Below are 26144 nucleotides of genomic sequence, written 5' to 3' on the forward strand. Positions count from 1 at the left end.
TAGGGTCTACTCTATGGTCACTCGCCACAATGACAAAAGAGTTGCTTCTTCACTAGGATCATGACTTGTTTTTTTTATTGTGACCCTGGACCACAAAACCAGCCATTTTTTTAAATTAAATTAATGAACAAATACCCTGTTGAAAAAAAAAACAAAAAAAAAAAAAAACACCATATGCTGGTTAGATAGGTTTTGATGCTGGTATGCTGGTTTAAGATGGTCCTTTGCTGGTTTATTCTGGTCCTTGACCAGCTAAAGACCAGCATAAACCAGCTAATGACCAGCATAAACCAGCTAAAACCAGCATCAAAACCCACCTAACCAGCATATGCTGTTTTTTTTCAACAGGGTAAGCTTTTTATTGATGCCAAAAAATCTAAATATTGAGAAAACTGCCTTTAAAGTTGTCCAAATGATGCACTTAGCAATGCATATTAATACTTATGCATAGAAAAAACGATAATTTTGACCCATACAATGTATTGTTGGCTATTGCTACAAATATACCCATGCTATTTAAGATCTATCTAGGTTTTGTGGTCCAGAGTCACAATTTACTTCTTGTGTAGAGCCTAACCTAAAGGTATAATGTCTTAATGACTGGTTAAAACACTTGTACAGTCAAAATCATTTATTTTTATCCTTTTCAGTTACATCAACATTCTTCTGGCAGTCAGAAACAGCCAAAACTCTGTAAACAATACGAAAACATAATACAAAACGACATAAGGGAGATTTGGAGAAAGTTCAGAAGGGATAAAAATGGCATTTTTTAAAACTGACAGAAACTGGCAGCTATTTCATGACCATCATAGATCAAAGTTGCACATAAATGTCACTAATTACCAAAATGAGAATAAACTTACTGATAAAGCATCCACCCCTCCCCCCAAAAAAATCCACATCATACACTACATCAAAACGACAATAGTCGTGATGTCACTAACACCATTTTGTTTGTTTTGAAAACATTTCAGCATTTTTGTTTTTTTCCATTCCATTTATAACTATTATTTATCTAAACTAATACACACAAAAGGTACCAAAATGTGCAGCTTGTTTATAATTATTGGCATAGCTCAGACAAAAAAGCAACCTCATGATGATCTAAATCTGTATGATTTTCTTCTGTGCAACAACAAAATCCAACATCCTTCAAACTAACTTTCTTTCTGTTCCACAGAAGAAAAAAATTGTCATAGAGGAAAGACATGAGGTGAGTAAATGACAGTCTTCCTTTTCTGGTGAACTATCCCTTTAAACAAACATCTGCCATTTTAAAAAAGCAAACTGTAGGGAAAGCATTTATCATCTCTATGAATTACTCTTATTGAGCAAATAAATGACAGTATGACAGTATAGAAGTACTGTGGAGGACAGAGGAAGAGGAAAGCTAGTGAGAAAGTCAGACTTGAAGTGTAACTGTTGTACAAATCTGAATTCAAAAGTTGGGTGCTGATAAGACTAAATCTCATTTCTGATGCAAACGCGTAGCTTTAAACTTGGAGATCCTCTTGGGTGCCTCCTGAGGAGTTTCGGAGCCCACCTCCTCCAGCTTTCTCTCAGGGATTGTGGGTAAGGCAGGAGGGGCGATGGTCAGGTGTGGGATTGAGCAAGGCAGGGGATCCTTTTCAATCACTGTGCCTGTGAAAGCCTAAAATGCAAACAAGACATTTAAATATTTAATGAGATTTTAATGAGATTGTATAGACAGCAATGCAACTAACAAATTTAAATTAGTATTTGTGTAGCTTCATAAAATTAAGGTTGAACCACTGAAGTCACAGACTATTTTAACAATGTTCTTACTACCTCTTGAGCCTTGAACGTGTCAGTTGTTTTGCTGTCTATGCAGGGTCAGAAAGCTCTCAGATTTCATCAAAAATATCTTATTTGTGTTCTGAAGATGAACCAAGGTCTTACAGGTTTGGAATAACAAGAAGGTGAGTAATGACAAAACCAATAGTAACAAGTCTTCTGTACCTCAAAGCGTCCATTAGTGCGGGGGCTTGTTCCAGTGGGGCTTTCCTCCTCTGTAATCCCATCGCTGGTATCACTGTGTGTGGTGTCATCGTGGCTCCAAGAGCGTCCAAAAGCTGCACGGCGCTCTTCAAAGTCAGCTGTGCTGCTCTCGCTGGTGTCACTGCACACGCTGTTCTCGCGGCTGCGGGACTTCAAAATGGACTTGCGTGGTATTGGCTCTCCATTCACCAAGTCCACAAACACCCTACAAACAAGCACTGTGTTAAAGCTGAACCGATAAAAACAAACAAGCGCTACAACACATCAATAAAAATAGATGAATGATGTTTCACAGTAGGCTGTTACCTATAAATGTCTGCCGGGCTTGTGAACTTGTAACTTTCGTGAGGAGAATGGCCGTTAGTTTTGCCACTTTTCTTTTTTCGTTTGGCTTGCGCCTTTTGTTCAGTTCTTTGACTAAATTTTAGAGTGGTGTTCTTTCCTGTATTGATTCTGACCTTCATAGGGAAAAGGGAAGACGAAAAGAAAGAATTATGCAAATTTTTAAGACAGGAGTTATACTACGTTCACTCTTATGTTTACAAAGGGTGCCTTTTTAATTAAAAACAAAAACTGTAATATTGTAAAAAAAAAAGAAATGAAGTCAGAATTGCATGATATAAACTCACATTCATTGATATATATCACGCAATTCTGAGGAAAAAAGTCAGAAAGGTGTGTTTATATCTTGCAATTCTGACTTTATTTTTCAGAATTGCGACTTTATTGCTATATTTATCGACTATATTTTGTGATATAAACTCACAATTGCAAATTATAAGGTCAGAGTTGCAGAATATTAACTCGCAATAGTGACTTTCTCTCGCAAATGCATATATATATATATATATATATATTCTCAGAGTTTTTCTCAGAATTGAGTAATGCAAACTCAATTCTGAGAAATGAAGTCAGAAAGGTGTTTATATCTTGCAATTCTGAATTTATTTTTCAGAATTGCGACTTTATTTCTCATAATTGTACATTTATATCATGCAATTCTGAGGATAACGTGGGAACAGTGAGTTTATATCTTGCAATTCTGACTTTATTTTTCAGAATTGCGAATTTATATAACGAAATACTGAGGAAAAAAGTCAGAATTGTACATTTATATCTTGCAATTCTGACTTTATCAGAATTGTGTGATATAAACTCACAATTGCAAATTATAAAGTCAGAGTTGCGGAATATAAACTCGCAATAGTGACTTTTTCTCTCGCAAATGCAAGTTTACATCTCGCAATTCTGACTTTATTTCTCAGAATTGCACATTTATATCATGCAATTCTGATGAAAACATTGGAATAGTGAGTTTATATCTTGCAATTCTGACTTTATTTTTCAGAATTGTGAATTCCTATAACGCAATACTGAGGAAAAAAGTCAGAATTGTGCATTTATATCTTGCAATTCTGACTTTATTTATCAGAATTGTGTGATATAGTTATATTATATCATGCAACACTTGGATTAATTCACAATTGGGAATTATAAAGTCAGAATAGTTTATATCTTGCAATTCTGATTTTTTTCCCCCTCAATTGCAACAGTTTTTTAGAATTGCGAGTTTATATTTCGCAATACTGACTTTTGTACTGTAAAACTGTAAATTTATAATCACACAACACTGAGGAAAAAAAGTCAAAATCATGAGTATATCTTGCAATTCTGACTTTATTTCTCAGCATTGCGACTTTATTCCTCAGAATTATGATTTTATATCTTGAAATTCTGACTTTATTTCTCAGAATTGCAACTTTATTAAAATTTCCGATTTTATTTTTAACTGTGAGAAAGTCAAAATAGCGAGATACAAACTCAGAATTCTGACTTTTTTCTTACAGCTGCGACTTTACATCACACAATACTGACTTTATAACTCGCAAAAACAGACATCTTTTGTAACATTATCTAAAAAGGGTTTATGCAGCACTCGACTAACCTTTTTGAATTCCGCCGTATGAGAAAAGTAGATAGTTGGAAGACCATTGCCTGTTTCCTCATCACAATCTTCCTCATCCTCAGGGTGCGAGCCATTAGTGCCGTTCATCTGACTCGTGATAGATGACTGTACCCAGCCATTTTCCTTCTGATGGCCATTAACCTGGACATCGCTGCCACCATCTGCTTCCTTCTCTTCCTCTGAGGAGGAAGTGGTGTCTTCTCCATTAGTGTCTGTGCTGTCCAATCTAGTATAACAGGTGGGAAAAAATAAACCAAATCTATAAGCATACTATTAAAAAGTTTGTGCAACAGCTACTTTTTCAGTATTTAGCTAAAGATACAGAAGCATATGTGGTATGATATACAGGGTTTCTACACTTTTAGATCAATGCATTTCCAATGACCTTTCTATGAAGTGTTTGATTACCGGATAAGATTAGTGGGCATTTCTTTTATAAAAATATGTAATTGGGATATCTGGGGTTCATTTCCATTTTAATGCTATACTTTATATATACACTTTATATAAACTGCTATACTTTAGGTCCAACTTGTAGGAAAACGTGTAGAAAAGTAGGAAAGTCACATGATCCTTCAGAAATCACTAATAGGTTGATCTGGTGCTCAAGACACATTTCTATTATCATCATGTTGAAAACAGTTGTGGTGCTTCAGAATTTTGTTGGAAATTCAATATTTTACCGGTATCTCTCATCCTGAAGTTCCTCCTCACGTTCTAGTTCATCAAGTCGAGCCCACAGCTCCTCCTCTGACAGCACCCCTGTTTTTCTCTCTTCGTCGTCTTCTTTCTTCTCCTTGTCGTCCTCCAGCTCCAACAAATACTCCTGCTTAGGCTTAGAGTTGGGTTTGTGGGCCAAACGTTGTTTTCCTGTGGAAGCACAATAGGGGGTAAATCATCAACAGAAGATAAAAACAACAACCTGACAACACAAAAGCTAGCCTGAAAACGAGAATTACCTTTGGTAACGTCTTCCTCATTTATAACCTTTTCTCTAATGTCTACAAAATCTCCAGTATCCTGTACAAAAAAAAAAAAAAAAAAAAAAAAAAAAAAAGAAGAGTGGACGTGACTGTTTTTTTTCTCCAGAGAAGGAAGCATCAGTATAAGGTTTCCCACAGCAATGAGGTCAGGACACTTACGCCAGTCAATTTTTCAAGATCATCTGTAAAGTCAGCTTTGTTTTGAAAGTTCTTCATCACTTTCTGTAAGTCATCTAGTGCATTTTTGACATCTAAAAAAAAAATGGTCAAGGTCAAGATGTGTGGATTATTCCTAATTGGTCAATGGAAAATATTAATAGAATAGAAATGAACTCACGTTTCTTTCTGTGTTCCACAAGATCATCAGCTTGTTTGGCAGAACACTTTGCAAACCAGTTATCCCCGAGGAGCACTGTTAACTCATTAGTGTGAACTAGCTTTCCCGGCATGAAAGCCAAGGGACCAAATGGTACCTATCATGTTGAAAAAAAAAAAAGAAAAAACACCCAAATAATGAGAAAAATAAAGGTCACACAGGTTCCACAGCAACATTTGTTAAATTTTCTGTTATAGAGTGTTTTCCTGACATGTCATCAATCTGCCATATTGGTTGCACTGAACTTAAACAATGCCACTAAACTGAACGAAACTCGCAAATTTTGCTGATCATTACTGCTGAAAGTGTTCAATTTTTGTCATGTTTGGGCTGTACTAATTGGTCAGACCATAAAAAAAACATTTGGAGTACTATAGACTGCCAAAAGTTATAACAAATCTAAGAGAATAGTGTAAAAACCTGAGGAACAAGGCGTTTGTGTTTGGCCAAACTGAACCAGGATTTCCAGGGCAAGAATCTTGACAACATTTGTGTTTTTTCTTATAATTTCCAGTCAGGTAGGTGAAATATTAGGACAATATCTTAATTATATTGTATATAATTATTCTGTCAAAATATTTCACCCTTTTTCTGCTTACTAAGTCCTTCTCTATATGATTTAGCAGCTTACACACTTTTAGATAGCATAAATTCACAAAAAAACGTATTCAGTAGTACGTTAACAGTGCAATCCATGTTGTTGTTTAAACCCAAGTATCTCCAATATGACCAATATTTCCTAATCTCATAGAATAACAATGATTATTAAAACTTTACGGTTATAGTTATCATCCTTGATGTAAACAGGTTTTAAAACAGTGTGAGTTATACTCTGAGATAATTGAATATTTTGTTGCTCAGGCATTGAAAATATTTGTGTATCTAGATGTGAAGATTAATTTGGGCGCATCAGTAATAGAAAAGTGACTCCCTACCATAATATCATACGACAACTTGTCAGGCAAAGTCCTGAGGCGGTCTTGAAGAGATTCATAGTCATTTTCCACTTTTTTCCTGACAGTCAGAGAAAAAAATTAATCACTTAAAAGGAAATTGTTAGTTTGTTGACATTCAAGTTCTATTTTTGTCCTACCTACTGACAATCTGTTTAAAATACTGAAAAGGAACATAACAAAAGCCTGTCAAAACATGTGTCATCGCCATCAACATCTATATAGTGATTCACAGTATAAATAGCATTTCAATTCCAAATTTAAACGTTCAACAATCAACAAAAAACCAATGACAAGTTAAAACACAGCAATGAATATTACATTGATACTAATGTTATACATGTCTGAGAAAGCTGTTAAATTGCATGAGGACACTCACCAGTGCTCAATTTGACTTCTGCAATCTTTCACCACCTGTTGTGGAAACAGAAACAATCTGTCATTTCATAAACATTGAGATTCCTAAAATGCCAATGACAACCAGTGACAATCTCTGCTAAACTATTTGTATTATTCTGGTAATGTGAATCGGCCATTATATGGAGAGAGTGAATGGTAATCCTTAAAAGTTTCGCATGAGATTTTGAGACAAAAAAGGCATGTTTTTTGTCAATGTCAACGTTAAAATAATTGTCTGTAGACACACCAATTAGTAAGAAGTACTATTACACAACATGAAGCCTACTTCAAGTGCAGTAGGATTTTTTTGCACTGTGACATGAATTTCATAATATTTACCCTCTATTTCACATTACTTCAACGCAACTTGCATGCCTTTGAGGGATTTTTGGAACTCTTTTTTTAATCTCGTTATAGTCTCTTTACTGCAACTGAGTAATGAAAAGCCTCCTGTGTTTATGTATATAGGCCATAGAGAATTGGTCCAAAGTCAGAGTTGGAATTTCTTTGGGGGAAAAAACAAAACAAAACATTTTTTTATAATATCCAAGGTACACATTTCTAGTAACTGTGTGCAGTTAATTCTCATATTGTATTTTCATAAAGCTTTGGAATATTTGTCCTCTCCCCAAATTTGTCACTACTGAAAAACACAGTAATAATAATTTATTAGAAGGGTTATTGACCTATTAAGATTTTGCTTACATCTTTCTTGTAAATGTATTGTTTTCTATTTTATTAAAAGGTTTCCAGAGGTAAACCAATAACAATTGCAATTTTAACAATATTTCAAGTGTGATTTATAAGATTTGTTGTATTTTAAATCCAGTTTTTCTTTGTACAAAGGCAAAAAGTCAATAAATACAGATTTCAAAGTTGAGGATTCATTACTTTGAATATACATTGAACCAAAAACTATTATAACATCTTAGTTGATAATTCAGTATACTTTATTTTTGACAAAACAACTTTTAAAAACAACAATGGAAATAAATACAAAAATGATTTCAATATAATTTCCACAAGTTGAAGTTTAAGGGTTAGGGTTTGCGACAGGCACCTCTAAATTGAAAGGATTGGATTTTTTATATATTAAGCTTACTAGTCTTTTAAATGTTATTGTGGGTTTCAATAGATAATAGAAGAATCTTAGTAACATCTAAAATTTGAATACTTAAATGCCTTTTAAATGGGTTTTTTGGTTGTGGACCAGCAGATTGCACCAATTCTGTAGAATGGCCCATATATCATTAACTTTTTTAATTGAAGTAATAATAATGTTTTGGCATTACGAGAATTAACTTTAATGTACTTGAATGTCATGAAAATAAGGTCATAGTTCAAATCTTCTTAATGCTGCTAAAAGCAGGCTTAATTTTCCATTCGCAAAACATTAAGGTAATACTTTTTTACTTTTTAATTATAGCTTTAAAGTGCAACATGACCCAGTTACATCTTTAAGATATTCACCCACCAATAAAACAATATAAAGCATTCTAACAGCATGCACAGACATGCACTGTGTTGTTTTTCTTATATTCTCTCTTCCTAAAGACATGTTGCTGAGCGCAGTGCAACACAGAGGTTTCCAGATCTTTTAAAGAAAAATCCTCCACTCTTGGTGACTGTTAATGAAGCAGCTCAAATATATGGCCAGCCAAGTTTTCTCCTCCAACAATGTCAACACATAGGTTAAAAACACCGTTTGACTTTCACCAACTCAAAATAACATGCAAACATAAATAGGTCAGTTAACCCTTACCTTAATATGGAGTCATTTCACAGCATGTAAACTACCTACTGTACCAGTACTGTAAATTGCTTGCTGTTTGCATTTTGGCAACGCGGACCACATGTGCTGGAACAAAGAATGTATTTGCTAGCTACTATACATGAATAATTAACTGTTAACATAACTGAGATACAAATATGCACATGCTTTGAATTGCAAACTATCAGAAACACTCATGCCCCAAAAGAAAATAACAATTTCAATCAGCTAGCTAACAGCAACACGTGATACACAAAGAACTTTCCAGAGAACGAAACGCGTAATGCTGCGACCATACTGCGAAAACAACATAAACATAAACAATAAATAAATGCTGGTGCACAGACATTAAGCTTTAGGATAGCTGCAGGAATGCATTGGTGGTATATGAAATAAACATTACTCCTGACCTTTCTGTGCTCCTCTTTCAACCTCCCAACGCCTTGGGGCATATCTTTACTCCGTTTGACTTTCCCAGTTGCAGCCATTTGATCGTGCAAGGATGACATCCACAATAAAACAAAGCTTTTTTGTTGAAATATCCAAAAGACTGAATGCTCAGGGGTTTGAAGTCCTATAGAAATGTTTATGAATGCAATTGGATGTGTTGCACTCAATCTGTCGCCTCGTAGTCATAAATGAAGCAGAACAAGCGGTCCAGTATATCGAGATTGAGACCATTTCACACGTGCATGGTACGATGTCAATCCAATCCCAAAATTTCCTCTTGTTTACAATCCACCGATGGCCTGTTAGCCCTGCGCCATGTTCAACTAATCACGGATGTAGTACGTACTGTGGATCTCTCTCTCTCTCTCTCTCTCTCCCCCTACTACAACGCTGCAAACACGTGATCGGTCACTTCGCCTATTTATTTTCACTTTCATTTATGAATAACAAATACGAATGTTAAGATAAAAATCGTTTCTTAAACTATACATAGACTACAAAATAATTAACCTTATGTACAGGTAAGATAATGTCTGTGATGCTCCTGACTATAAAATGGTCGTAATGCGACATGAGTACGTTATTACTTATAAAGAAAAACTAAATATATCTATTTTTTTCAAATATTATTCATGAATAGTTCTGTTTATGGTAAGACGTGTTTGACCTAAGGAGTGTCCTTTTAACGTACGTGTAAACAATCCCCACGTTTTGCGTAACATTTTGAAACCGTACGAAACAGGAAGTTGTGAACGTCGAGGGAAATCTAAACAAAGTAAAAGACTGAAAGACTTCGGTTTAATTTTGTGTCAGTGTTTTTTTAAATATGAATGATGTATGTGTCTCATCTCAGCTGCTTATAATAAATCACAGTTTATTTAAACAACTCTTTAATTTTATTTTCACCCAGATACTTTTATTTTGAAATTGAGCGTTGGTGCTGTCAGTGTAACGTTTTCCGGAATGGTTTGTCCTCACATTGAAATGCTTCTTACTGCTTAAAGACATTTACACGTGAAATTCTAAATATTTATTAATATAAGGAATTATTACAGTGCTGGTGAGTACTGACACTTGCTCATAAAAGTGACTGAGTCGTTTTTTGTTGCTGTTAAATTCATTGTTTTGTCATGTCATTGAAAAAATGTTCATATATATATATATAACGTTAGAGCTAACGTTTGATAATTTATTTACTCCTTTTATTTAATATAGCTACTTTTTAAATGTATTATTGCTAAGATTTTTTTTAAAGTCTCCTGCTCACCAAGCCTGCATTTATTTTTAATCCAAAGTACAGCAAAAACAGTACAATTTTGAAATATTTTTTACTATTTAAAATAACTGTTTTCTATTTGAATATATTTTAAAATGTAATTTATTTCTGTGATCAAAGCTACATTTTTAGCATCCTTACTCCAGTCTTCAGTGTCACATGATCCTTCGGAAATCACTCTAATATGCTGATTTGCAGTTTAAGAAACATTTATTATTATTATTATTATTTAAAACAGTTTCAGGATTATTTGATGAATAGAAAGATCCAAAGATCAACGTTTATCTGAAATAAACAGTTTTTATAACATTATACACTATACCATTTGAGTCAGTTTTATTTTGCAGGGATGCTTTAAATTGAAAAAAAAAAAGACATTTACAGTGTCACAAAAGATTTCTATTTCAGATAAATGCTTTTTTTCTGAATGTTCTATTAATCAAAGAAACCTGAAAAAATTCTACTCAGCTGTTTTTAACATAATAATAATAATAATAAATATTTTTGAGCAGCAAATCTGAATATTAGAATAATTTCTGAAGGATCATGTGACTGGATGCTAAAATGCTAAAAATTCAGAAAAAAAACTTTTGACTGAATGTAAAATTAAATGTGCTTAATAAGCCAAAATAAAGCTTGACTTATTCACTTTCTATCTGTTGACTTGACATGCTTTTTTTTTTTTTTTGTCCAGGTGGCAAGAGAGAAGCTTTTCAGTTAATCATGTTCAGGCACTGCAGGACATTCTCTCATTACGTCTTAAAAAGTCAAACAAATTATGTACTTTCAAAACCAGTTAGGATTCTTATGCCCTGGTCTACATTCACATGTTCTCATTCTACCAACATCAAGATGCGCTCCTATTTACAGTACATGAAAAGGAAAGTCAAAGGTGTACCGACTCCCCCATACAATCATGTGTGTCAGGTTGGAGACCCTGTGTTACGCTCACAGGCTGCGGCAGTGGACCCCAGAGACATTCAGGGCCCAGAAGTGCAGAAGGTCATTAAGAGCCTGGTCAAGGTGATGAGGAAGCTTGAGTGTGTTGGCATGAGCGCACCCCAGATCGGTGTCCCTCTACAAATATTAGCCTTGGAGTATCCAAAGAAAATGCTGGAGGACAGCTCAAGGGCATCTGTTGAAGCTCGGGGTCTGGTGGCAGTGCCTCTCATGATTTTTATAAACCCACAGTTACGTGTACTAGACGGACGCACTGTTATCTTCCAAGAGGCCTGTGAGAGCATCTGTGGGTTTTCAGCATCAGTTCCACGCTATCTCACTGTAGAAGTCTCAGGTAACAGTACTCTAAAATGTCAAAAACAAAAAAAAGTGATGCATATATATGTGACCCTAAATAAGCTTTGCATTGATGTATGGTTTGATAGGACAATATTTAGCTGAGATTCAACTTTTGAAAATCTGGATTCTAAATATTGAGAAAAATTGCCTTGAAAATTGTCCAAATGAAGTTCTTAGCAATGCATATTACTAATCAAAAATTAGGCTTTGATATATTTACGGTAGGAAATTTACAAAATATCTTAATGGAACATGATCTTTACTTAACATCCTAATGATTTTTGGCATAAAAGAAAAATAAAGATAATTTTGACCCATACAATGTTAAGACCTAAAGATTTAATTTCTGATGTTTTTTGAAGTATCAAATCTCAGAGGTTGTGTCTTCTTTCCAAAGGTCTTAATGAGAAAGCGGAGCCTGTCAGCTGGCAAGCGAGTGGATGGCCGGCCAGAATACTGCAGCATGAAATAGATCACCTCAATGGAGTGCTATACATAGATCGCATGGACAGTAAAACCTTCATCAATGTAAAATGGGAAGAGTATAATGAATAAAGCTTTGAGAACTTTATTGCAACTTACCATTGGAACCATCAGAGAAAATTTATGGGTTTTTTTTTTATCTCTCCTGTGTTATCTGAAACAAGCATTTTATCACATTTCACACCTATAAATGATTTCTCACACTGAGCATTTACAAACAAGATTAGACTTTGCCTTTCTGGATATCATAGGGAAATTAAAACAGTTTAATCTGTAGTAGTAGGCCATTTTTTGTAATATCCATCTTTTTCTTTAACACAGAAGTAATCATATGGGTGAGATTCCTAGTTCATTAGCCGCTATAGGGAAATAATAAGAAGAATAACAGTGTGTAGTAAATGGTAAAAATGTTTGCACTACAAACCAGTGTACTCATGATTAAGATAATACATTCAAATAATATAAGACACACCAATTTGCAATATCAAGCGGCAAAACCAGCTGTTTTGTACAGGTAAACAGCTGGACGCAGATAAAACCAGAAGCTAGACCCATAAAATGTAATAATGGTTGTGCCCACTCTTACAGAAAGAAAAAGGTAGATGGGGGAATGTATTTCCTCTTATTTCTATTCTGTTTCTAAATTTGGTTAAATGTCCAGGTTTTGGCTTTGTTTTCCTATTGGTTGTGACGGAAGAGTAGTTTGACCATTAGTGTGCAGGCATTGTACATAATCAACCAATCATGGCGTGCAAGAAGGTGGGATCTACAGAGAACAGTCAAAGCAATGCAAATACATGTACATTATGTATGGGTATAAGTAGTTTAGAGAGCATATCAATAGAAAAACAAAAACAAAACCTGGACATTTTAGGCAATTTAGAAATCCTGGATCCTGTATATACACTACCAGTCAAAAGTTTTTGAACAGTAAGATTTTTAATGTTTCTTAAAGTCTCTTCTGTTCACCAAGCCGAAGTACAGCAAAACTGTAACATTTTGAAATATTTTTACCATTTAAAACAACTGTTTTCTATTTTAATATTTTTTCAAATGTAATTTATTCCTGTGATCTCAAAGCAGAATTTTTAGCATCATTATTCCAGACACATGATCCTTCAGAAATCATTCTAATATTTGATTTACTGCTCAAAAACATTATTATGTTGGTAACAGCTGAGTAGAATTTTTTCAGTTTTTTTATGAACAGAAAGTTTAGAAGAACAACATTTATCTGAAATAGAAATCTTTCGTAACATTTCAATATACTGACTGACAAGTTTTTTAATGGTATAAAGTTACAAAAGCTTTTTATTTCAGATAAACGGTTTATCTGTCTATTCATCAAAGAATCCTAAAAAAAAAGTACTCAACTGTTTTAAATACCGATAATACTACTAATAAAATGTTTTTGACCAGCAAATCAACATATTAGAATGAATTCTGAAGGATCATGTGACACTGAAACCTGGAGTAATAATGTTCAGAATTTAGCTTTGATCACAGGAATAAATTACATTTTAAAATGTATTCAAATAGAAAGCAGTTATTTTAAACAGTAAACAATATTACTGCTTTTGCTGTATCTTATATCAAATAAATGCAGGCTTTGAGCAGAAGATACCTTAAAAAAAAAAACAAAAAAAACTTTTGACTGGTAGTGCATATGGTCACCTAATGTAAAAGTAATATTTAGAATTGAATTTGAATTATTATTAAGTACAAACATAGTTCTTTTTTTTAAGATACTTTATTTGTATATTACAAATCACAATAACAGATATGTACATTATATTTAGGAATTATATGGCAGTATATCACTTTAAACCACAGTGATTGTTTAGAGTTGTTGCTAAGACCCAAAACCATAATTTTTGAAACCACATCAATAACTGAATGCATCAAATATTGGACTGGCCATCACACAATCTCACTCATAACAGACAGTTATGAGCTGTGCTACTGTATAACATATACATTAGTAAGAGAAAGCCAACTCTACAGTGAACTTTGTTACTTTCCTGTAATACATACATAGCTCTTATCATTACATAAAGACACTGCTGATATCAAAAATCAAATGTGTAACATTGTTATGTTTCTATCACCTAGTATTTCAGATTTATTGTGCAAGTATCGAAATAACAGGCTTAATTTACAGATTAAAAACTCTTCAAACAGACATGGTCAACACGGACATGCAGTTGTTTTTAAACAGAGGAAGGTCTGATGAAAGACTTTCCACACTTACATAACATGGTATTTTTATAGCAACACAGTGTGCAACACACAGCAACACAATACCTGCATACCTGCAAGGTGCAACATTCAGAAGTGTAGCAGGTATCACAGTATTTTTGAACATTTCGTATGTTATGTTTTTGAGAGCACATCCAAAGGTCAGAACACCCAGAGAAATGAAAGACTTCACAAGTGAGGCATGCAGTTTCAGGCAAAGTTTGATTCGCCTTCAAGCAGCAATCGTGATACGGTATTGGTGCACAAGGTGTTTCGGAATCACCCATTTCCTGGGAGTACTGCGTATGATGTGCAGCAGAAAGGCATTTGTTCCTTTTTTGAGCATTCGCTTTTTCTCCTTGAGGGGGTTGTAATTTTCCCGATAGCTGAATGTTGTGTTGTAAATTGCATATTTTAATAAAATTACAGTTGTGTTCATGGATCAACTGGCAGTCATGGCACACCAAAAATGAATCAGAATTAGAGCCATCCATACAAAAATGGGTCTTCAGGGAATCTTTTGATTTTTCCTTGGCTAGTCTGTTCTGGTTTTGTGTTGAACAAAGCTCTTCAGCTTTCTCTGAGCATAGTGCTAAAATATGTCCTTTAAATTGACACTCTGTATACCGGGAACACAACATACTGTGAAAGTGTTTGCACTGCTCACAGTGGTATATATATAAAGGATTTGACATGATACAGCTGCACAGCACTTTTGATGCTTCTTGTTTCTGGGCATCACTCTCAGATTGATCACCAGATATGCTTTCCATTAGACCTGGATTGTTGAATGACCTTCCTTGCCTTGCATCCTCATTACTCCCCATGTTTGACAGTGAGGGCTCTCTCTGTAAAGGCTTGCTTAAAGGCTTCTCTTCTGGTTGCATATAGGAAGAATCAAGCGGCAGCCCAGTAGTGGACATCACATGAGAGGCATCTGCCTGCTCTGTGTACAAATCCAGCTCAGCATCCATGCCACCTGCCAAGACTGCATCTGAAACACTAGCAGCATCTGACTGTCTCTTGGTGTTCTCTAATGCCACCAGAACACTGTGGCCCGCCTGCCTCTCCTTAACTAGCTGTAGAGCCCACTCCACACTTCTGTCCACAGATCCCAAGGCTGAAATGAGCAGCTTGCACTCCATCCGAGCAGTGAAGAAGCCACATGCAAGGCTGAGTAAAAAATCAGCAGGAACCAGTTTAGAATTCAGCGCCAACTCTTCTTCCTCTTTAAGACTTGAAGCTTGGTATCCAAGTAAACCAAACAGCTCTTTAGCTTGCCGAAGTGTCAGTGCAGGTTTGATCGAATGGGTGAACATACCTGAAAACATCTGTTGGAAGAGACTATTTGTAAGTAGTGAAACAAACAAGACGTCATTGAGACTACACCAGTATTTCCACATACCTTCACAAGTCTGTACTCTCTTCTCCAAGGGTAGATGTACAGGTTCAACGCAGCGAGCTCCAACACTTCAAAGGCCTTGGAAAGTTTCTCAAGCCCCATTTGGCCAGTTTTAAAGGGAAACGCGTAGAGGGATTTTTCCATCACGGCCAGTGAATCTAATCCATGTTGATTGTGTATCTTCTGAGCACCGCCACTGCGAAGAAGGATCTCGACTTCCTTACAAAGTTCCTCATCCTTGCATACCAAACTTCGATCCCCCTTCTCAATTCGTTTCTCCAAGTTAGACTGGTACTTATTGATGAGACCATCCTCTGACTTTTTATGAGCAGAATTCATCCTGTAAGAAACAATATAGGAAGTTTTTATTTTATTTTATTTAACAAATTACACTACCAGTCAAAAGTTTTTGAACAGTAAGATTTGTAATGTTTTAGTCTCTTCTGCTCATCAAACCTGGATTTATTTGATCTGAAGTACAGCAAAACAGTAAAATTTTGAATTATTTTTACTATTTAAAATAACTGTTTTCTATTTGAATATATTTTATAATCTAATTTATTCCTGTGATTTTAAAGCTGAATTTTTAGCATCATTACTCCAGTCTTCAGTGTCACCTGATCCTTCAGAAATCATTCTAATATTCTGATTTGCTCTTTAAAAAACATTTCTTATATTTATTATGTTAAAAAACAGAGTAGGATTTTTCAGGTTTCTTTGATGAATAGAAAGTTCAGAAGAACAGCGTTTATCTGAAATAGAAATATTTTGTTACATTATAAATGTCTTTATAATTAAATAAAAGTATTAATTTCTATAATTTCTTTTGAAAGGTATAGTGTATAATAAATGCTGATCTTTGGATCTTTCTATTCATCAAAGAATCCTGAAAAAAACTTGATAACAATATTGATAACAATAATAAAGCATAGTTTATAAATTACATTTTCAAATATATTCAAATTGAAAGCAGTTTTAAAATAAATGCAGGCTTGGTAGAAGATACTTAAAAACATAAAAAATCTTACTGTTCAAAAACTTTTAATTAAACAAGACAATAATCACTTACAACAGGTGTACACAAACAACACAAGTTTCTATTCTGCACGATGACGTCATTTATACCATATGTATTCGGGTCGGGTGAAGACAAACATTAAAAAATAATGTCATCTAAAGATGTTATATCCATATCTAATTCGATTGAATTTGACCAAAAACTGAATATATATGGAAATGTAAACTATTAGAAACCACCTGTAATACTAGAAATCAACAGACTAAAGCGAAAGTGATCTTCGAAGAAAGATCGAAAGCACAGTCCTTCAGATTATCTTAAAACCACCGTCTTACACAATTCTAGTTATTAAATTGAGTTTTTTAGAAGTATTTTTAATGTATAGCACATTGTTGAACAATTAATAACAAACTACGCCAAATGTTTAAAGATTGTGTATCTCGTTGTCTTTTCAAAGCAAAACCACCGCAACTGATGTTTATTTCCCAACTGATTTGTTCAATTTAAATCAACAAAGCTATTGACACACTAACGCCGTTCATATTAAACTGTAACGAATCAAATAATCTAGATTTGTGAACTTACCTGATCGTTCAACGTCCAACACAAACAGCTTTGAAGAGCGTCGCTGTTCCACTGTGGAGAAACTTTTTTTGACATCACTTCCGTGTTCGGCTCACGTGAAGATTTTTAGGGCTGCTGTGTAGTCAAAACTAAATAAGTTCTTAACTAAATAAGTAAATAAAAATTAAATGAGTAAATATAAGTGTATAAAAAGAAATAAAACAAAAAGCAATAAAACGGTATAATTTTAGCAGTTTTTACAGTTTAATGATTTATTTTTATATACACTAATATACCAGTCAAAGGTTTTGGACAGTAAGATTTTAATGTTTTTAAAAAAAGTCTCTTTTGCTTATGAAGCTTGCATTTGATCTAAAGTCCAGCAAAATCAGTAGTATTGTGAAATATTTGTACTATTTAAAATAAATGCTTTCTATTTGAATATATTTTAAAATTTAATTTATTCCTTTGATCAAAGTTATATTTTCATTACTCCAGTCTTCAGTGTCACATGATCCTTCAGAAATCATTCTAATATGCTGATTTGCTGCTCAAAACACATTTATTATTATTATTATTATTATTATTATCAATATTTAAAACTGTTACGTGTATTTTTTTCAGAATGCTTTGATGAATAAATAGATTCAAAGATGAGCATTAATCATTCAGTCAGTATAACTTTATTTTTAATTATAGAAAGGGGGGGGGGGGTTATAGAAATTAATATTTTTATTTATCAAGGATGCTTTAAATTGCTTTAAAGTGATGATAAAGGCACTTATAATGTTACAAAATATTTCTATTTCAGATAAATGCTCTTCTTCTGAACTTTCTATTCATCAAAGAAACCTGCCAAAAATCTACTCAGCTGTTTTCAACATAATAATAACAATAAATGTTTTTTGAGCAGCAAATCAGAATATTACAATGATTTCTGAAGGATGATGACATTGAAGACTGGAGTAACAATGCTGAAAATTCAGCTTTGAAATCACAGGAATAAATTAAATTTTTAAAAATATTCAAATGGAAAACAGTTACTTTAAAAATGCAGGCTTGGTGAGCAGAAAAACATAAAAAATCTAACTGTCCAAAAACTTTGGACTGCTAGTGTATATGAAAAGTATATAGTATATAAATCTTGAGATCCATTCTTCTTCTTCCAAGTTTACTAAACAGAGGCTACTCTCATTTCGTGACTAAAATAGTGATTAAGTTTATACATTTTTTTTCGCAGTTAATACAACAAGTGTATATACCAGTGATAGTTCACAAGAGGGCGCTATAATATCTGATAGAAATTGTTGGTAATCAGTCAAAGCCCCTTTAAGCCATTCTATAGTCTTTGTAATCAGTTCTGACCCTTGTATCAACCATTCCTACTGACATGTTGATAATACTCTCATTTACTGCGATGTAAGTTTTTTTTCAGTCGCAACATTTATAATTTTCTTGAAAAATATTTGATTTGAAACTGTAATTAAATCGTGATAAAGGATAAAGGAATGCATAATTAGGTGGGCGTGTCATTGTGAAAGGGGCGTGGCATTCGTGCTGCGGTTTGATTTAAAGATCTTGAGCAGCAGGAGACATGAACCCCATAAACCATAATCAATCTCAGACGTCTGCACTGCTTCAGCGGTTGTGTGCGCGATGTCAAACGGGGACAGGGTGGTTTTAGCGCTCGGAGGAGCAGGAACTGTCGGCTCCGGGATAGTGAAAGCTCTCCTGGACAAAGGTAAGAGCATATTAAGTATTTACACTTATATATATATAAGTTATAACAGTAACTATTATTATTATTATTAGTAAGCAAATGAGACAACGCCCTCTGATTTTCTAAACATATTGGTTTCATTTTATATTAGATTCAGTGTAGTTATGATTAGCAAAACAATTATATATCCAGCTCTATTAGATGTTTTAGGTTAAATTCAGATCTCAATTCTGATTCTGTTATTTAATTCTAAATTAAATAATTCTTTTCTTTTACTTTAAATGATAAAAATACATTTCTTTGCATACATTTATTATTTTTTCTTAAGTTTTTATTGCATGTTTAGTAACTTTGTAAATGCATATTTAGGTTTCAAGGTTGCTGTGATCTCCAGAGACAGCAGCAAGTTGGAGAAACTCAAGGGTTTTGTTTCACCAAACACAAAAAATAACCTGACCACTTTAGTGGGGAATGTTGGTAAGTATCTTTTGCATTTTTTTCCTATCTTTGCAACTCTAGATATTTTGAGGTCTCATTGATTTGGGATTGCTTGTGGCTGATGAAATACGTTCCTAATCTATCAGGTTCAGAAGAAGGAGTAGAGGAGGTGAAACAGGCCTTGCTTAAGTCTGTGGGAAAGATTACAGATGTGGTGACCTCTCTGGGATTCAGCTGGTGGCAGGGAGGTCCACCTCACACCCAACCCGTTAAAGAACTGCAATGGGTAAGAGAGAAGCATTTACCCTTGCAACCCCTCTAGAATATTAAACATGATCCTTTTTAGTGATTCTTTATGCATGCTTAAACGTGGAGCTGAATAAATAAGCTTTCCATTGATGTACAGTGTGTTAGGATAGGACAATATTTGGACAAGATACAACTATTTGAAAATCTGGAATGAGGGTGTAAAAAAATCTAAATATTGAGAAAATTGCCTTTAAAGATTTCCAAATGAAGTTCTTAGCAATGCATAGTACTAATCGGAAATTACGTTTTGATATATTTGCGGTAGGAAATTTACAAAATATATTAATGGAACATAATCTTTACCTAATATCCTAATGATTTTTGGCATAAAAGAAAAATCTATAATTTTGACCCAATGTATTTTTGGCTATTGCTACAAATATACCAATGCTGCTTAAGACTGGTTTTGTGGTCCAGGGTCACAAATGACATTTCACCATCCACATTTTCCTCTCTGATCAACAGGTTATTGAGAATCTGCTTTTCAGCACTTTTGTGTCTTGGAAAGCGTTCTTTCCCCTGGTGAGAGATGATCCTAACTGCACCTACACGTTTATCACAGGTACATCATAATTTGTCCTGCAAAACATGTATTCAGGTAAAGTTATTTAGTTATATGTGGAAAATAATTGTGAGTTTACTAATAAGACAGTGTACATAAATGAGCATTTAAATATTCAGCAAATTCAAAACACAAATCAATAAAACAGAATCATTGTTTAGCAACTGCAACAATGCATGTACTCTTAAAAATAAAGGTTCTTTTTGAGCATTTACGGTTCCATAAAGAACCTTTACTATCCATTGAAACATTTTATTGCCCAACATGTTCTTTATAGTAGAAAACGGTTAGTCATGTTGTTAAATTGTTCTTCACGCTAAAAAGAAGTGTGACGAACATACACTGCCACTCAAAATCAGTAAGATTTTTAATGTTTTTTTTTTTAAGTCTCTTATGCTCATCAAAGTTCCATTTATTTGATTAAAAGCACAGAAAAAGTAATATTATAAAATAGTATTGCAATTCAAAATAACATTTGATTTATTTGAATATACTTTAAAATGTAATTTATTTCTGTGATGCAAAGCTGAATTTTCATCAGCCATTACTCCAGTCTTCAGTGTCACATGATCCTTCAGAAATCATTCTAATATACTGATTTATTACTTTTATTATCAATGTTGGAAACATTGCGTTAGCTTAATATTTTTTTGGAACCTGTGATGCTTTTTTCGGGATTCTTGAATGATGACGAATAAAAAGTTAAAAAGAACAGCATTGTCTAACAATATAAGTCTTTACTATGCCTTTTTATCAATTTAACACATCCTTGCTGAATAAAAGTATTAATTTCTTTCAAAGAGAGAAAGAGAGAAATGACTGACCCCAAACTTTGAACAAGGTGTTTATTGCTAAAAAACTGACACTGAATACTGGAGTAATGATGCTGAAAATTCAGCTTTGCATCACAGGAATAAATGATATTTTGAAGTATATTAAAATAGAAAACCACTATTTTAAATTGCATTAACATTTCACAATATCATAGATTTTTTTCTGTATTTTTAATCAAATAAACACAGCCTCGATGAGCAGATAAAGTCTACTTTTTTTATTTGAGCAGCAGTGTGTTTATATGGTTGCACAAAGATTTACAAACAAGATTTTTCTTCAGATTATAATATGGAAGCTGCATAAAAAGTAAGGAAAGGTAATTGCGTCATTTTTTTCTCACTATTCTGACTTTTTCTTCTCAGAATTGTGAGATATAAGCTAGCAATTAAGAGTTAGAAAGTCAGAATGGTGAGATATAGGCCTAAAGTCAGAACTGTGGGATGTAAACTCATAACTGCAAGAAATAAAGTCCGAATTATGAGATACAAACTCACAATTACGAAAAAGTCAGAATTGCAGGATTTAAACTCAAAATTGCCAAAAAATAAAGTCAGAATTGCGGGATATAAACTCACGATTGTGAGATATGAAATCAGAATTGCTAGATATAAACTCACAATTGCAAGAAATAAAGTCAGAATTGTGTGATATTAACTCACAATTGCGAGATATAAACTTACAATTGTGAGAATTAAACTTATAATTGCTAGATATAAACTCACAATTGCAAAAAATAAAGTCAGAATTGTGTGATATTAACTCACAATTGTGAGAAATAAAGTCAGAATCCCAGGATATAAACTATTACGAGAAATAAAGTTAGAATTGCGAGATATAAACACAATTGCGACAAATAGCCAGAATTGCGAGATATAAACTCACTTCAAGAAATAAAATCAGAATTACGGGATATAAACTCACAATTGTGAGAAATAAAGTTATAATTGCGAGAAATGGTAAGAATTGCGAGAATAAACTCACAATTGCTAGAAATAAATCAGCGGCAGTGTGTTTATATGGCTCCTTGAAGATTTACAAAAAAGATTTCTCTTCAGGTTATAATATGGAAGCTGAATAAAAAGTAAGGAAAGGTCATTTTCATCTAACAATTCTAACTTTTTTCTCACAGAATTGTTAAAAAGTTAAAAAGTCAGAATGGCGAGATATAGGCCTAGAGTCCGAATTGTGTGATGTAAACTCACAACTGCAAGAAATAAAGTCCCAATTGTAAGATACAAACTCACAATTAAAAAACAAAATTCAGAATTGCAGAATTTAAACTTAAAATTGCCAGAAATAAAGTCAGAATTGCACCATATAAACTCACGATTGTGAGATATTAAATCAGAATTGCGGGATATAAACTCGAAATTACGAGAAATAAAATTAGAATTGCGAGAAATAGAATTGCGAGATATAAACTCACAGTTGCGAAAAATAGTCAATTGTGAGAAATAAACACAATTGCGAGAAATTGTCAGAACTGCAAGATATAAACTCACAATTGCGTGAAATAGTCAGAATTGTGACATTAAATCAATTGCTAGAAATAAAATCAAAATTTGCAAGAAATAAACTCAACAATTGAGAGAAATAAAGTCAGAATTTCGGGATATAAATTCACAATTATTTTCTTCAGAATTGTGTTTGTATCTCGCCATTCTGACTTTTTTCTTGCAATTGTGAGTTTATATCACGGAATTCTGAGAAAACAAGTCAGAATTGTGAGATAAAAAGTCTAACCGTTAGGTTAAACTAGGTTAACCTTTGGAATACACTACACAACTTAAAATCTGAACAGATTTTACAAATGCTAGGAGTCATACACTTACCGACTTTGTAATAGTTGTCACAGAGGAAAAACTGGCCATCAAACATTAAATGACCCTTTGGAATCTACTTTTTAGTGTGTTTATACAGGCAGAGTGAGGTAATAACAGGTAAGACTGTACAATAAGGTCTCACTTGTTAACATTAGTTAGTGCATTACGTAACATGAATATATAATAATATAATATATAACATAATATATATATAACATAATATTTCCCAGGCTTACCCTTAAGCATTCTGCGTTTTACAGGAGGTGCTGGAGAGAAAGTGCTCATGCCAGGCACAGGGTTCCTGACTGTAGGAGCAGCCAGTTCTCTGGCTTTCTGTCAGGTTCTGCGTGAGGAGTACCCAGAAGTGCCATGCAAACTCAACCAGGTGTGTCTCATCAAACTCTCCCAAACACATCGATTAGCTCATGAGGTTATATTCCGGCCATGACTTGTACGCTCACTGTAGATGACGTGCTTAATTAAGTGTCATGAAAGTATTTCCTCATATTTGTTCCTCCATGATCTCCCAACAGGTGAAAATCAATACGGGTGTGGCGGCCCCAGAACGAATGGCCCCCGGGTACCTGAATCACTTGGATTTAGGGGAGGCCGTGGCTACGCTGATAGAGCGCCGCAACACGTCCCACACCGTCTTCCCCGTGAGCTCTCCTGCCGATCTAAAAACTGTTATCCTGGAGGGCCATCTGTAAGCAAGCTCAGTCAGATTTTCCTCTGCATCCATTTTATCCTGTTAGTATGCGTGTATTGTTTTATTGCATGACAACAAAACATTTCTGTATCAAAAATCCCCAGCTTTATCATAATACAGTCATACTCATTGTGCTCAAAACAAATCAATATAATAACCATTGGAACGGTACTGATGCTTTGAAGCGCAGCTGAGAGTAAACGCAGACCCAGATATGCAAGCTTGACATTGAAGAAGAGAGACACGTGTGAGAAGGGATGTAAAAACAAGCTTTTTTGCGGTTTGGGTATGAGAAAAAACATGGCAGGTTGTTGGCACACTTGCTTCCCCATAGCGTGACTCCCTGCCCTTGTTCACTCCAAACTTATCTGGCTGTTGCTTCCACGGCTCCAATTATTCCCAGCCGTGTGGCCCATAATAAGCGTGTGAGGGGGCAAGGGGTTCAGAAATGGCTGGACTCCAAACTGGAGGACATTTTTTCTTTGTTTGCCGTTATCGTGATATTTGCATAAACGCTTTAGCGATATGAATGTAAAATTGCCATTAAAAGAATTTGGATTCAATGAAGTGTCTAATAAAAGAAGGTTTTGTCAGTTGTGGTTAAAACGTAAGATTTTTCATCCTCATGTCATTCCAAACCTGTGTGACTTTCTCCTATGGAACAAAAAAAAATGTGTTTCTTTAAGAAGGTAAACACGATCAGTCAAAAGTTTTGGAACAGTAAGATTTATCAAGCTCATCAAGACTGCATTTATTTGATCCAAAATACAGCAAAAACAGTAAAAATTTGAAATATTTTTACTATTTAAAATAACCGTTTTCTATTTGAATATATTTTAGAATGCAATTTATTCCTGATCAAAAGCAAAAATTTCAGCATCATTACTCTAGCCTTAGTGTCACATGATCCTTCACAGATATTCACAAAATACACTATTAGTCAAAAGTTTTTGAACCCGTAAGATCTCTTCTGCTCACCAAGCCTGCATTTATTTGATCAAATACAGCAAAACAGTAAAATTGAAACATTTTTTCTATTTAAAATAACTCTTTTCTATTTGAATGTATTTTAAAATGTAATCTTTCCTGTGGTAAAATTTTCAGCATCGTTACTTCAGTATTAAGTGTCACATGATCCTTCACAAATATTCACAAAACACACTACCAAAAGTTTTTGAAAAGTAATAATTTATGATTTTTTTTATAAAGAAGTCTCCTTTGCTCATCAAGCCTGCATTTATTTGATCCAAAGTACAGCTAAAACATAAAATTTGAAATATTTTTACCATTTAAAATAACTGTTTTCTATTTGAATACATTTTAAAATTTCATTTATTCCTGTCATTTCAAAGTACTTTTAGTATCATTACTTCAGTCTTCAGTGTCACACGGTCCTTCAAAAATCATTAAAATTTGCTGATTTGCTGTTCAAGAATTTTTTATTATTATTATTATCATCATCATCATCAATATTTAAAAGTGGAGTAATTTTTTCAGGATTCTTTGATGAATAGAAAGATCCAAAGATCAGCATTTATCTAAAATAAAAAGCTTTTGTGACATAGGCTATACCATTCAAAAACTTGGAGTCAGTATATTTTTTTTTCAGGAAAGGAATTATAGAATTTAATACTTTTATTTATCAAGGACGCTTTAAATTGACCAAAAGTGATGATAAAGACATTTGTAATGTTACAAAAACATTTATAGCACATATAAAAATGCTTCTTCTGCACTTTGTTTATCAAATAAACCTGAAAAAAAAAAACTACTAAAACCTACTAGTTTTTTTAAGAGCAAAACAGAATATTAGAATTACTTCTGAAGTATCATGTGACACTGAAGACTGGATTAATGATGATAAATATTCAGCTTTGAAATCAAAGGAATAAATATCATTTTAAAATATATTATTTTAAACCGTAAAAATATTTCAAAATTGTACTGTTTATGGCTGTACTTTGAATTAAATGAAATTAATCCAGGCTTTTTAATCAGAAGAGACTTCACTAAAAAAAAAAAAAGATTTAAAAAAATCGTACTGTTCAAAAACGTTTGACGGGTAGCGTAGGTTTGAAATCACATGAGGGTGAGTAAACGTTATGAGTTCTCAGACCAAAAAGTGTGCCATTCCATTCACACCACTAAAACATAGTCTCCGTTACTTGGTTCAATATTTGTCTGAGTGAAATCAATTCAAGGGTGCATTTATATTGTGTGTCCAAGGAAATTAAAATAAAAAAAAGAAAAATCTCCCAGACTCCTAGTTTCTTTGAAGTAGTAACCAACGTGACATGAGCCGCAAACCCAAAGGGTGTGTGTGATATGACTTTAGCTGCCTGGACTTCATTAAAATCTGGCTCGGAGTTCTTATTTCAAAAATAGTTTGGGAATTGAAAAATCTAAAACAACAGAAAACAAAGTATCCACTCTAGCAACCAATAATGTCCCTTTTCGTGAGACGGCACACGTCGAGTGCCAAAAAGACATTGCTTCTCATCAATATTTTCACTCTAAAGTCATACTTGAAAGGATAGCTCACCACAAAA

The 26144-nt window shown here is 33.7% G+C and overlaps 4 protein-coding genes across 4 annotated transcripts; 2 read left to right on the plus strand and 2 right to left on the minus strand.

Annotated features, from left to right (window-relative positions):
* Positions 1-613: 613 nt before the first annotated feature.
* On the minus strand, positions 614-9551 carry uri1 (URI1 prefoldin like chaperone). The gene is made up of 11 exons (XM_073850886.1): positions 8881-9551; positions 6680-6714; positions 6283-6361; positions 5309-5444; positions 5131-5222; positions 4948-5008; positions 4672-4858; positions 3968-4214; positions 2329-2480; positions 1984-2227; positions 614-1654 (listed from the first exon to the last, which is right to left on the minus strand). The coding sequence occupies exons 1-11, from the start codon at positions 8977-8979 to the stop codon at positions 1472-1474; spliced, it is 1515 nt and encodes a 504-aa protein (XP_073706987.1). The 5' UTR covers positions 8980-9551; the 3' UTR covers positions 614-1471.
* Positions 9552-9873: 322 nt separating this feature from the next.
* Positions 9874-12076, plus strand: pdf (peptide deformylase, mitochondrial). The gene is made up of 3 exons (XM_073850550.1): positions 9874-9980; positions 10891-11490; positions 11893-12076. The coding sequence occupies exons 2-3, from the start codon at positions 10920-10922 to the stop codon at positions 12048-12050; spliced, it is 729 nt and encodes a 242-aa protein (XP_073706651.1). The 5' UTR covers positions 9874-9980; positions 10891-10919; the 3' UTR covers positions 12051-12076.
* Positions 12077-12212: 136 nt separating this feature from the next.
* LOC141345660 (uncharacterized) lies at positions 12213-17328 on the minus strand. The gene is made up of 3 exons (XM_073850549.1): positions 17222-17328; positions 15622-15958; positions 12213-15547 (listed from the first exon to the last, which is right to left on the minus strand). Exons 2-3 carry the CDS (start codon positions 15955-15957, stop codon positions 14189-14191), a joined length of 1695 nt encoding a protein of 564 aa, XP_073706650.1. The 5' UTR covers position 15958; positions 17222-17328; the 3' UTR covers positions 12213-14188.
* A 1474-nt stretch (positions 17329-18802) lies between these two features.
* On the plus strand, positions 18803-25848 carry LOC141346129 (uncharacterized). Its single transcript, XM_073851043.1, has 6 exons — positions 18803-18941; positions 19290-19397; positions 19505-19644; positions 20133-20229; positions 23147-23271; positions 23420-25848. Exons 1-6 carry the CDS (start codon positions 18857-18859, stop codon positions 23594-23596), a joined length of 732 nt encoding a protein of 243 aa, XP_073707144.1. The 5' UTR covers positions 18803-18856; the 3' UTR covers positions 23597-25848.
* Positions 25849-26144: the final 296 nt, after the last annotated feature.

This window comes from Garra rufa, chromosome 11, assembly GCF_049309525.1.
Source record: "Garra rufa chromosome 11, GarRuf1.0, whole genome shotgun sequence".
Classification (NCBI taxonomy): Eukaryota; Metazoa; Chordata; class Actinopteri; order Cypriniformes; family Cyprinidae; genus Garra; species Garra rufa.